The sequence below is a fragment of the Hoplias malabaricus genome, chromosome 14 (genome assembly GCF_029633855.1).
Source record: "Hoplias malabaricus isolate fHopMal1 chromosome 14, fHopMal1.hap1, whole genome shotgun sequence".
NCBI classification, from domain to species: domain Eukaryota; kingdom Metazoa; phylum Chordata; class Actinopteri; order Characiformes; family Erythrinidae; genus Hoplias; species Hoplias malabaricus.
The window spans coordinates 16471974-16486074 of NC_089813.1; the positions used below are offsets into that span (position 1 = coordinate 16471974).

General features: G+C 38.6%; 1 protein-coding gene across 2 annotated transcripts in view; it reads left to right on the forward strand.

The window, feature by feature from the left end:
- Nucleotides 1–11348, forward strand: part of LOC136665808 (helicase ARIP4-like) — a 67650-nt gene extending 56302 nt beyond the window's left edge. For both annotated transcript variants that reach the window (XM_066643577.1, XM_066643578.1), the window contains 13 exons: nucleotides 335–677; nucleotides 1494–1671; nucleotides 2373–2585; nucleotides 3171–3289; nucleotides 3413–3525; nucleotides 3995–4094; nucleotides 4261–4466; nucleotides 5170–5351; nucleotides 5814–6010; nucleotides 6397–6599; nucleotides 7186–7275; nucleotides 7401–7493; nucleotides 7646–11348. In XM_066643577.1, the coding sequence (XP_066499674.1) occupies nucleotides 335–677; nucleotides 1494–1671; nucleotides 2373–2585; nucleotides 3171–3289; nucleotides 3413–3525; nucleotides 3995–4094; nucleotides 4261–4466; nucleotides 5170–5351; nucleotides 5814–6010; nucleotides 6397–6599; nucleotides 7186–7275; nucleotides 7401–7493; nucleotides 7646–8595 (2987 nt within the window). In that variant the 3' untranslated portion in view covers nucleotides 8596–11348. The remainder of the gene's footprint in view (nucleotides 1–334; nucleotides 678–1493; nucleotides 1672–2372; nucleotides 2586–3170; nucleotides 3290–3412; nucleotides 3526–3994; nucleotides 4095–4260; nucleotides 4467–5169; nucleotides 5352–5813; nucleotides 6011–6396; nucleotides 6600–7185; nucleotides 7276–7400; nucleotides 7494–7645) is intronic.
- The last annotated feature ends 2753 nt before the right edge of the window (nucleotides 11349–14101 follow it).

The window sequence follows — 14101 nt, forward strand, 5'->3', positions numbered from 1 at the left end:
TGTTTATAACCCTTTGTTCAGAAAGAACTGTAATTTGTTATACATTCATTCATTATCTGTAACCGCTTATCCAGTTCAGGGTCACGGTGGGTCCGGAGCCCACCCAGAACCACCAGGCGGGAACACATTCCGGAGGGGGTGCCAGTCCTTCACATACACACACACACAGACACACACATACATTCGCTCACACACCTACCAACGTGTGTTTTTTGGATCTGAGATGAAACCAGAGCACCCAGAGGAAACCCATGCAGACATGGGGAGAACAATGTAATTTGTTATATAAAAGCCAATTAAATACATTTTTTCCTTCTTGCTCTCTCGCTTCCAGGTATTGAGAGAGCCCTCTCTCAGCCTGGTCCAGACGTTGTCATCTGTGATGAGGGTCACCGCATTAAGAACTGTCATGCCAGCACCTCACAGGCGCTGAAAGCCATACGGACACGGAGGCGAGTGGTGCTGACTGGCTACCCACTACAGAACAACCTGCTAGAGTACTGGTGCATGGTGGACTTTGTGCGGCCCGATTTCCTGGGCACGCGGCAGGAGTTCAGCAACATGTTCGAGAGGCCAATCCTAAATGGCCAGTGTGTGGACAGCACGCCACAGGACATCCAGCTCATGCGCTATCGCAGCCATGTGCTGCACAGTGTCCTGGAAGGCTTTGTCCAGAGGTAAGAGTAATGGTATTGTTTCATTGCAGGGTACCTACAGTACCCTACTCGGCTCAAATCTGTTTTTTGCTTTTTCATTAGGCAAATTCCTCCATTATATTGTAATGTCCCTGCACTTTCATGTTTGCAAGCGAGCCGAACAGGACCTAAAATGTGAAGTGTAAAGTACTGATTGGCCAGAGAGACTTGTCAGTCACAGGTACCAGGTTCCAAAAAGCGAGTAGAGCCGAGTAGTGTAGGTACTTTTTTGCTTATAATAATATAAAAAAATAAACCTTAAATTCTCAGCACTGGTTCGTTCATCAAATATTAATTAACTTAGTTTCATCATAATTTTTATCTACTGCTTAAAAATTATAATAATTAAAGAAATAAATTAATTTAAATAAATAAAAACTCTCTGTATTTAACTTAAAGACTTGAAGTAAGTTCACTAACTGGTAAAATCTGTTTATTAACTTCTACAGAACGAATACATTAGTATTGAAAACATATTGCAGTAAAAATATTGCTATATTTAGGGTTAGATTTAGTTTTAATTTACTTTATACTGCATTTATGTCATCAAAGAAGGTTTTGTTTCTTTCTGCTGAGATCAAGGCAGTTCTAAGTGGATTTATTTGTAACACTTATGTGCTGCTGTGGATAAATCATCCCCCACTATAATGTAATATTTAACAATATATCTCAACATGTCATATTGCATTAATTAGAATATATTAAAATATTTAAATATCACTGTAGGTTTCTGGTCCACCACTTTGATGTCACATACTGACATTGTTTATCTGTTTGTCTATGCATGATGTTTTGAAGACGTGGGCATGACGTGCTGCGCTCTCAGCTGCCAGAGAAGCAGGAGCATGTTATCCTCGTTCGTCTGTCTGCCATTCAGAAGGCGCTATACACCGAGTTCATGAACCGCTTTAGAGAGGCTGGCAATACTGGCTGGCTTAGTCTTAACCCACTGAAAGCCTTCTGCGTCTGCTGCAAGGTGAGCTGTGTGAAAGTGTGTGTGTGAGTGTGTGAGTAAGAGAGAGAGTGTTTGGGGAGATGGAATAAAATGCCATTATAATGACTGTGTCAGTTATATACACCTGCTGTTGAAGCACCCAGTCGAATACATACAAATAGCTTGTATAATCTCTACAGGAAAGCATTCATTCATTCGTTCATTCATTCATCCATTCATTCACTTTCTGTAACTACTTTATTCTGTTTGTGGTCATGGTGGGTCCAGAGCCTACCTAGAATCATTGGGTGCAAAGCAGGAACACCCTGGCCCAGTCCATCACAGAGAGAAAATAATTTCTAATATAAAATTAAATACTCTGGAGCAGTTACACATGAGTCAACATGCTCAATGTCAATTTGTTGACTAGAAATTGTAAAGCCCATAGCACTGTGCTGTAGCAATGGAACGGCATTTTCTGGAGTAATGGACCTCTTAACTTCCAAGCCTGACTTCATTACTGTTCTTAAAACCGAATGCGAAAAAATTCTCCCAGCACTGATCCAATAACCTTTGAGAAATAGACGCTTTTACAGCATTCAAACGGAAGCACACTAAATATTGCTGCCCTTATTTTCAGAACAAATATTAAACAAGTGGGTTTGAATTAGCTTTAGTATGTACTAGTCCTAAAACTGCCATTAGTGTTTATTTGGTTTTTGCATATCATGTGAATTTTGCAGATATGGAATCACCCTGATGTCCTGTATGAGGCTCTTCAGAAAGAAAATCTGGCCAATGAGCAAGATCTGGACCTGGATGACATCACCACTAGCAATGCCCGCTGCTCTACAACAAATCAGAGGGGCAAGCCCTGCGATTCAACCAATAGTGAGGGAGGACTGAGTCTGAGTCAGCTACAAGAGAAAGCCAATCAGGTCATCACATATGAGTGGGTAAGTTTCACGCACCAAAGCCAGTATTTTATAATTGTATTTTATGTTTAATTATGTAAGGGAACAAAGATTATTGTACAATGATTTTTTTTCTTTTAAGAAAGATTATCAATAGATAGTCCCCCTCCCCTTTACTGCAGTCAAAACATTTACTCTTTTTTTTAGTCTTTACCCTAGATATGAGACATTTTCATGAGGATTTGGAATAATTCGGTCATATAAATTTTGCCTAAAGTGTGGTTGCCTAAAAAGTGCTGGAGGCTCAAGTGTGGGTGCATTTTTTATGAAAATATTACCAAGTCACATTGTTGAACATATGGGTCAGCTTTTTGTGCAACATAAAGCTGAATAAATCACTCATTGAATGATGTGTCTACAAACCTTCTGACATTCAAAGTACATTGAGTGAAGCATTTTTTTTTTTTTTAAAAAAGACCCCAAGAGTAAACTCAAACAAACTGATATCTAGTGATAAACACACACTTCACAATACATGATGTGTGATGGTGGTCATGGTGAACTCTTTAATGTGTACATGTCTGGTGGTGATGCAATTAATTTTGTTTTCTTCCATGTTTTTCTCAGGCGAAAGACATTATGGCAGGCTATAAGACTGGCGTTTTGGAGAATTCAGCTAAAATGGTACTGCTGTTTCACATTATTGATGAAAGCGTCAAGAATGGAGACAAAATCTTGGTTTTCAGGTACACACACACAACCATATATCTTAAAAAACAAAAAGAAGCTTCATTCTTAAGTCTGTGTTTATGTGTTTACTCTCTCTCTCTCTCTCTCTCTCCCCCATATCCCACACATACAACCTGCAGCCAGAGTTTGTCCACTCTTACAGTCATTGAAGAGTTCCTAGCCAAGAGACCGATTCCTGACCTGAGTGGAAGTGGAGTCAAGCAGACTTGGGTCCGCAACGTCAATTACTATAGTAAGCATTCTTCACCTCAAAATTGCTACTGTGTTGTTTTCAATATTGCCCTCTACTGGTCTTTGAGGCACAATGCCTTTGAAGCTCACTTGTAATTGACCGACACATTCATTCCCTCACTAACTCACAGATGCAACTTTTATTTGAAAAAGTAAAATAGGCAAAAGTTTCATTTGTGTTTAGGATGTTTCTGCTGTAGAAATTGCAGCATTTAGCTACAGTGTGTGCACATATGAGAAATCACAAATGATAACCTAAAAAGCTTTCTATTTTGTTTATAAATTTGTGTCCCTTGGAAGGACATGTATTTTTAACTTTTAAACTTTGTGAACACATGGCTGCTGTGTTACAGCAGTGTTTTATATCTGAGACAAATATTTGTGTCTTGTTAATTAGTGTACAGTTATGTGCTACTGGAATGAAGCAGTGTTTCAGATATTTTTTAACCTTTTTTTGAACCTCCTTTAAGGATTGGATGGGAGCACTTCAGTTTCAGAGCGAGAAAGGCTCATCAACCAGTTTAATGACCCAACAAACAACACTGCTTGGGTTTTCCTGCTGTCCACTAGGTATGACACAACTGCTTGCGCACACACACAAATACAAACCACCCCATATACTCATTCTGTTTTTGTCCTTCATGTCCATAAATGCCATTGCTTTATTCGAAATGTCTAAAATACGGTATTCTTTTCCTTTATGACTGTGTATGTGTATCTCTGTGTGCATAACTAGGGCTGGCTGCCTGGGTGTAAACTTGATTGGTGCAAATCGTGTGGTGGTGTTTGACGCCTCATGGAACCCGTGCCATGATGCCCAGGCCGTGTGCCGTGTGTATCGCTATGGACAGCATAAGCAGTGCCACATTTACAGATTAGTGTGTGACTTTACCTTGGAAAAGAAAATCTACGACAGACAGATCTCCAAACAGGGAATGTCTGGTAAGAGTCTAAAACAACCCAACATTTATTTAATATATAGTTTTTTTGTTTTTTGGTTTTTTTTTAAGTGAGTTGGAAGCATCAAATTAAACATTTTCTGGTTTACAGGATTTACATGTTTGTTAGTAAACAATTGAATCTGCGTCGCAGATGTTGTGGCTCTCAGAGAAGAAATAAGTGATGCATGATGATGCATTAAAAATGCCTCATATGAAAATATCTGTGGGTGTATGCTATGATGTATGCTGCTTTACAGATGTCTGCGTGTTTCAGTCTTGCACATAGTGCTCTAAAAACACCTGTTTAAAATCATGCCCCTTTATACCTTTTTTAAAAAAATGCACTTTCTATTCATTCAAATTTATAGTCATTTAAAATGGTTTGATGTGAAATGCACCATTCCTAGGAAACATACATCACATGGAATTATTTTAGATGCTGTTCAGACATTGTTTTGAAAAGCTTTTGGGGCAAAATATTTTGTAACCCTTTACACTCCACTGGAGGTGATGGAAAAGTCGGTTGCAGATTCAGGGCCATGAGGATGTTAACTCCCATTATGATGATGATGATGATGACCTTGATGACCTTGTTCCAAATGACCCTTTTGTAGAAAATACAAATGATAGTACATCTATTCTAAAGAGTGATTTCAATTATGTTTTTTGACACACGTGTACTCTTTGTTCTCTCTTTTTGTCAGATCGAGTGATTGACGACTTAAACCCTGTTCTGACTTTCACTCGCCGGGAAGTTGAATCTCTACTGCACTTTGTAGAGGAGGAGCCTGACCCTGCAGACTCTGCACAATTTCTCTACCCACAGGAAGACATGGAGGCAGTCATCAGGGAGGCCTGTCTAAGATACCCACACCTCATCACCAAGGTAAATTTCTTATGTATTCACACAGACATACCCAACTATAATTTAAGTATTTTAAACATTTGCATATGAGTGCATCATCAAATTTAAAAGGAAAACTTTTGTTTCAATGCATTTACATAATGCAGGGGGCTGTCTGGAGAAATAGCCTTTTTTTTCAACCTATTTTTACTTATATTTATATTACTTATATTATATATATATCTTTTTTACTCATTTTCATGTAGCAGTCACCATTTACTACTTACATAAGTCAATTTTTCAGTACCTCGAGCAAATTATATCATAACTACTACAACATTAAGTGTAGGTCCACTTTATAATCTGTATATTGAAAAAATGACTAGGCAGTATTTTATTCAAGCACTGGGCGGAAAACACTGGGACACAGCCGCAATGCAAACAAGCACAGAAGACTCACTTCACTGATGTTAATATTTTTACATTTATTCCTCTCTCCCTCAGCAACCATTCCATCATGAGTCTTTACTGATGGACCGACGGGACTTCAGATTGACCATCGAAGAAAAGCAAGCAGCCAAGAAGAGCTACGAGGAGGAGAAGAGAGCGTCTGTGCCCTACACACGTCCATCTTACGCGCATTACTATCCAGCCAGTGACCAAAGTCTTACCAACATCCCAGCCTTTAGCCAGAGGAACTGGTGAGGGTTCATATTACTGCCTGGAGCTAAAGAATATCTATTGTCAAATAACTGAAACAAAATTAAAAAAAAGAAAAAACTATAATATCATTGTGGATTTTCATGTGGATATTTCAGAGGGTGGAGTGTTTGTCACTCTGTCTTCGCAGAGTCATTTAAATTAGCAAAGTAATAGGAAAACAAATTTCAATATATTCTCCATATATATTTCAAGTTCTACTCATTATGCTGCTTTACAACTCTTGGATAGTTTTTGGAGTCTTATAATATGGTTGTATCAGAGGTATTAGCTAATGTAACTTGAAGATACAGAAGCAAAACAGACAACACTTGAAATTTGGAATTTCTGGAATTGGAAATTTTTGGAATTTTTTTTTCTCTATCAGGCGGCCTCCTCCCCGGCCAGAGGATAAGCCAGCGGCCAGTGTTCATCCAGTACAAACAAATTCAGCACCCACAGTCCCCCGGCAAGCAGAGCAGGGTCCCACCCCTTCCTCTACAGCCTCAGGCTCCAAATCTGCTGTCAATTTCCCTGTGACCTACCTGCAGAAAGCCGGAGTGTTTGTACAGAAGATTGTCACCACCACAGGTGCTGACATTTTACAAATATGCAACTCAAAGGTCCACAGATTGACAGATTAGTGTTATGTGTGTTTTGTCTACTACTACTACTACTACTACTACTAATGATAATAATAATAATATATTATATAGTGTTTCTTCAATAACTCAAAGGCACTTAAACATTTATAAAACTAGACAAACAAGAAGACAAAAAGCACAAAAACATATGATGTGCAGAACTATGACAGAGCAGGGTTATAAGAAAGAGAGAAATTTAATTAAGCTATTCTTGTAACCCATCAAATGTAAACTATTGAGATCAGAATGACGTAGACTCGCCTTGAACCATAACGATTCTTTTATGTTATTTTTAACCACATTAATGTATTGCAACCCATTCTGCAATAAAAAACTATGAATTTGTATTCATTTTCATATTCAATTTCTCTTGATGCCACAATCGAACATTTATGGATATGCTATGGAATAGAATAAAGTATTATTATTATTATTATGTCTCCAGTGAGGAAACTATTTGAACTTCAACTCCCAATCACCTTAAGCTTGAATTAAAATAAAAGCTGAAAAAAAAATCTCTTTCTTGTTCTTAGATATTGTGATTCCTGGTACTAACAGTTCCTCAGACGTACAGGCCAGGATCTGTGCAGGAGAGAGCATCCATGTCATCAGAGGAACTAAAGGTGATGATTCTCTCTGTCTCCCGCCCTTTCATTCTTTATCCTCTCTTCTTTTCTCTCCTTTTCTCACATGTGACTGGCAGAATGTTACTGTGTGTGAGTGAAGTCTCTCCATGCATTTTATATAGGAACCTATATTCGGACAAGTGATGGAAGGATTTTTGCCATCCGTGCAGCTGGAAAGACCAAGCAAGCTGAGGAGAGCACATCCTCGAAGAAAGGTATTAACTGCCTTATTATTGTCTTTTTTCCCCAATGATATAAACTTAGTTTATGTCTGTATAAATAATTTCTCATTAAAAAAAATTCTGTAAGAATTCAACAGTTCCAAATGCTTTCACATTTATTACACTTTTTTTTCTTTTTCTCACAGAAATGTCATCTCAGCTGGATAACTCCATCAGTAAGCACCCAAATGGAAGTGTTTCACCAGACCATAATGTGCCAAAGGTTATTACTCCTGAAGCTGTGGCCCGACCTCTCTCACCGGACAGTCCAGAGATCCTGAGTGAGCTTCAGCGGTACACCAAAGCCCAGTCTCCAAGCCCACCCCCATCAGGAATTGCCTATCCAGAGAAAGCCTCAGACAAGGGTGTTATCAAATTTCTGCCTCAAATTGACAGTACCTCACCTGGCATCGAGGCACCCCTGGACCTGCGGGGCGCCAAGCGCAAATCCACATCACCTCTGAGCAACGAGCACTCACCTAAGCAGCTATCTGTAGAGAACAGAAGTTGTGCTCCACCTCCTCCACAAAATTACCCATTCACTAGTGGATATGGTTTAAACCCCACCCTCAACCCAGGCATAAACCCCGCCCTCCTGGGCTCTCTCAATTCAGTGTGGTCCTCCTATGTCCGACCCCATGTCCCTATGGGCGAGCCCCGCCTCATGTTTCCTATGTCTCCAGATGCCTACAATTTAGGGGGCAGAGTCTTGCCGAGCTCCTCTCCTCCCCCCTCCAGCAGCACCACCTCTAGTGCCACAGCTCCTCCTTCTTCCTCTTCTTCCTCCTCTACCAATTCCAGTGTTCCCTCCTTATTCCTGATGAGGCCTGGTGTATCTGCGATGCTGCCTCCAGGGTTTGCGCTCCCATACAGGCAGCCAATGGGCATGTACCCTCCGCTGCTGCTGCCTACTGGGTTGCCGGCGGCAACACCAGGGCCTGCTGGCTCCAGCTTCCTGCCTCACTACGTGTCCTCCAGCCCACAGGGCAGCGCTCATGATTCTCAACTGGCAGCAGAGAAAAGTGTGCTAAGCTCCAAGGGGAACGATCACGACTGCAATAATGAAGACGACGTCATTGATGTAATGAGCCAGTGAGAGGCTTTGATTAAGGATAAGAGGGGTAACACGAATCAAGACTGGAAGAGGGACAGACAAGCTGAGCCAGGCAAAATATAACTGGTTGCAATTGGTTATATGTGAAAATTTATAGAGGATTCTTGGCTGGCAAACTGGACAAAGCAAAAAATCCTAATGCTGAATATTTTATTGGGGAAGAGAAGTGAATTGAACATCACTAGAGCAACGATGTGTTGTTTGTGGAGATGTGGGAAAGGACTAAGGGCTTCCTTTAGGCAACTTGTCAAAGTTAGCCAGGACAGGACCTGCAGTGCTTCTTCTGATCCTGAAGGGGGAGCCGAGGGGTTTCTTCTAAAACAGTTTGCAGTTCTGTAGCGATCATAAACCTGGTTAGTAAATTTAGTGTTATTAAATTTAGCAAGCAAGACATCAGCCGAATTTTAAATATCTCTGATTATTTAATTATTGATATTTATAAGTGGTCATAATCATGAAAACCTGTTATGAAAATTAGTTTACTGCATTAATCAAAAGTACAGGACAGCTGTGCCTGAAGCACTTAAAAATGGGAACATTGCGAGAAGATTGTATACCTATAACTGACGGACAATAAAAAAAGAAAAAACAAGAGAAAATGATAACAGAAGTCCTTAAAAAACATAAGAATGTATATTTACTTCCTGCCTTTATGACAGTGTTGCAAGCACAGGCCTTAGAGACAGACATTAGACTGATAATTACATAAAATAATGTGTGTGAATATGCTTACCACTCCCTTTTGAAACATGTTAAATGGTGTTTTAACTGTTTGGTGAAAATTTTAATAGATTTTTTGACACTGGTCACAAGCAGGTGAATTGTACCATACAGGACAAAGGGAATTAGTCCCATTCAGAGACATTCAAAGCATTCTCTTACTCACTTCAAAACAGAGTGGTATGATACGTTGACACAAAGAACAAATGTTAAACTCTGATGCCTTGTGCTGCTGTCTCACTGAATGTAATGGTGAGAGTACAGGGTTAAGGAGTCCTGCTCCTAATGCCTACCTCTCTCACCCTGTAGTCTTACTCCAGCCTGAGCTAAGACATGCTAACATTGCCTAGTCTCTTTATGTGGGTTAATGTGTCCTATAATACATTTTTTACCCCAGATGGGCAATTATTCAAAATTGTTGAATACTGCTACCAATATATTTTCTGAATTTTGATGCCGGTTTAAAGAAAAAATACTTACAAATACAAGTTACGATTCAAAGGCGTGTGAATATTTTTAAAGCTCTTACCTGTACACAAAATTAAAGTCAATCTAGATTTTATAACAAACAAACATATTAGCTCACAGATGCTAATGAAATTGCTACTGTTGCTACAATGTCCAGCTGCTTCTTCTAAAATGTATACAAAGAAAATTCTAACCTAAATCAAACCAGCTAATGTGAATAACATCAAAGGTATAAAAAAACAGTTAACGTTTTTCTCCCCAAATAGGGTCCATTCTTACAAATTCAGGTTTTTGGCATTTATATATAACCTTTGATTGTTAAAGAATCTTTACATTATGTGGAACTTTAAACAATAAAAAGTTGGATTGGCAAAAAAATTGAATGTCTGGAGCCCTGAAGATTGGTTTGATAACATCTACATTTAGAGAATTATTATTTTTGGCAAATCTCTAGAGTGTTTTTCACTTTTAACCAAATTTACCAAATCTTGCTTAATTTACATGACTCACCTAATAGAGTCATATCTATTGTCTTTGTGTAAATTGCAAGAATTCCACTCAAATCCAATTTATGCTGAGTCATTTTATATCTGACACCAAATATGAACATTGCTACTCTTTGAAAGGTACAGTATATTGTATAAATGCTCACAGCTCGCCTCATGTCTGTATCTGTACATGCCGTTTCTCAGCTTTGTTTACAGACATGTCTTGAACAGGCCACTCTTTCCCTGCACTGCCCTGCTCCCCAGGTTTCGGGGCAAAACATTCACCTCCTGTGTGCTTGAATCTGATTGGACAACTGTTAGGAAATGTCTGAATTGTACCTTATCGTGTGACTTATTGTTCTGCTCTAAATCTGTTTTACTTTTTTCTATTGTATCAGTTGTTTCCTGTTTTCAGTTTAACTGTTTCTTTTTTCTTTTACATTGACAGTTTACCAAATTAATTTATTTATGATGTTGCATATTTATTTGTTATTTTTTATTTTTGTACATTTTGTACATGTTTTTATGAGGGGGCTTGCATTCTCACAGTAAAATGCCTCAGCTGTAATTGATGGAAGGGATGTGGTGTGTGTGTGTGTGTGTGTGTGTGTGTGTGTGTGTGTGTTTTCTCACGTGAATGATTGCCAACTGGCTAAAGCATGTGAAAGATTATGGACCAATGAACCAGGGTCAGTTTTCAGTGTGACTAAATTAATTTCCAAAGTGAGGCAATGACAAAGACAGTTGTTCTGTGAAGGTTGTGGCCTACGACAAGCAAGATTCCCCAGCGTTCCATGTCCTTAGCTTACTACTCTTTACTTGAATGGAGGTATTTATTGTGTATTAAAGAAAGAGTTGGGTGTTGGAGCAGATGTTCTGTTTCGTGAGGAAAGACTTAGTAATGGTCAGATGCCCGGTTCACTCTGAAAGCACTCAAATCAAACAGAAGTGTGCAACCTAGAATTGTTCATTCTGTTCTCTCTGATTCTATTTTTGTTTGTCGTTTTTTTTTTGTTTTGTTTTTTTTTTTGAAGTTTGTAAATAAAAAGAAATCATGGTGAATACATTATTTACATGTGTGTACTTGTCAAATTTAGTGTTTTGATGACTGGTGAATTTTATAGAAACCTACTGACTGAGATCCAGGACTTATATTAAGTATTTTGCCTTACAAATATCCTATCTGCCATTTTTGGATGCATAATCCTGCCCTGTATTGCCTTAATTCACCCTGGTCAGTGTTTGTTTTTCATTGGTTCTTTACTCCACCCTTGCTCCTCCAGGTTAAAAACAAGGTTAAAAGTCAAACAAGTAAACCCTATAATCTCAGTTTTAAAAAAAATTAAAATATTATATGTAGTGCTGCAAGTGTTAGCCCAATAAGCTAGCACTCAGTAGGCTAACTGTCTCCATAGCAAAAGTGGAAGACATAATAATGCAGTGCAGTGGAGGGTTTACCATTTTATATATGATGGTAAAACACTCTGTATAAATTTGAATTGCAGCTAGTTCTATTAGTGTTGGTTATTTCCACGCCCTTTTTCCCTGACTGCTTTAGTTCAGTGATTATATTTATCTACAGATGACAGCTGTCAATAATGTTACACTTCACTGTGGGTTTACCATTATGACTTATAAACTCTCTAGACAACTTCAGGATTAATTTCAGTCAAGACTATAAGCAGAAAATGATATTACGGCTGCGACTTTTGCTATCAAGAAAACAAGGTGAGCTCAAATGGATGAAGATATGCATCAGTTTGAACAATTTATTTTCAATACTTTATATAGAACCCTTTAGTATCTGTCATTGTTATGAAAAGTATTCTATTACTTCATGATTTGTCACTTTGAATGAACCTTCACTGAGTCTTATAAACATATGATACAGGTAAACACTGATTGTGGTCTAGCAAATTAATCAGACTGTTTATGGAAACTTGTGTATGAAAGAAGCATGGTCTTGCTTTAAAGATCCACTATAGTGAAAGTCTGTTGCTGATTTATATGCTACATGTATCCATAAATAAGCAGTCAACACCACTGCTGAGCATTTACACTTTGAAACTTTAGTGCGTCTCAAATAGGCAAATTGAGACAGCCATGATTTTTAACGCCATAAGATGTCAGTTACAAAACCAATCATGTCAACTTGCAGGACAGTGTCTTTAAGCTGTAGGTAACAGACAGAGGAATAAGTGGAAATGGGAACTAATTGCATATTTGTAGTTAGTTGCTGTTATTAAAAAGGCTATATAGTAATGAATTAGAAGATGATATATATAGACAAAAAGAAGACTTTTAGGGGTTTAGTCCATTACCACAAATGGAATTTAAGGTGGGTGAAAATCAATCAGTGACTTCTTGTCTTAGATTTGTGTTACCTGCCTGATTTGGATTGTGCGAACACAGAACTGCATGCACACACCTGATGTTGCTCAGTGACGGAGAGATTGTTTTCCACAAGAAGAGAGGAGCATACTTCAAGAGTAGGTGAGAAAATTTCACCAACACAAATTAATCTTAAAGAAATCCTGTTCATAGGAGCTGTTAAGCTCTTTTTACCTTTGAAATCTATTGTGGTTTCTGCAGTAGTGAGGATTTCACATTTCCCCAATCATTAACAGATCATTTAAAGCTGGTGTAGGTGATGTGTTTTAGAAAAAGTTTTTGTTATACTCTTTACATCCCAATAGCAGTCAATAAAGCAAATGCTCTCGTGATATGAATAAAATTGTTGCTTTTCTATGTAGGCCCCAGGACTGTATAAAACCCACTGTAATTCAGCCCGAATGATATGACTGAGTGATATAGTAGTATGGCCTGTCATACTTAATGCAGGTGTATTCATATGTGTGTCCGTGGAGACTCCACACAGACACACACTGAAAGCTGAAAGAATAACAGATAAATGTACCTTCACTTGCACTGCAAAACAAATAAAGACTGAGGTAGAATAAATCCCAGAGGCTAGATAAAGCCAGAGGGCAAACCAGAGTAAACTTATGTATAGCTTTTCAAAAGTGGATGACACTGAGGCTGCAGAAAGGTTTGGAAAGGCCCACATGGGTAGATTTTATCTGATTTGTTTTGTGTTTGGAGAGAAGAATGGGGGATATCTTACATTTGAATAACACATAAAGTAGGGATAGCGTTTGAAAGCCATGTTTAGGCCACCTTCCTCCTTGCAGATTGCTCTCTCATTCTAGGCCCTTTCACACATGCATGCATAACCCCTACATTTTCTGGAATTTACCTGGAGGAGCTATATGTGGGAATTCCTCATCCTGCCAGTCACACATGTCCAAGCGAGTGTATGTGTGAATAAAGCCATTAATGTTCTGAAGAATCATGCTGTTTCTCCTGCATGCATAATGCTAAAGCATGCAGAACATTTGCAATTGCAAGAATGAATCTGACAGAGAAAATATCCATCTGTATGTTACATGTGTTAAGACCAACTCCTGAAAATGTCTAGACCTGATTCTCTTAACGCCCTGTGAAGGACTGGCGTCCCCTCCAGGGTGTATTCCCGCCTTGCGCCCAATGATTCCAGGTAGGCTCTGGACCCACCGCGACCCTAAAATTGGATAAGCGGTTACAGATAATGGATGGATGGATGATTCTCTTAACTTTTTCTGGAGTTCAAATGTAAAAAATGCTAGTGTGATTTATCAAATTTGATAAATGGGGAGGGGACTATTTGAAAAATTTGTTTCTACAAAATAAACTCCTTCAGCTTTAAATGATAAAATATTGTAGATCAGAGTTCAGTCTGTATTTCGATAGCTATTGTATGTTGTTGTTTTTTT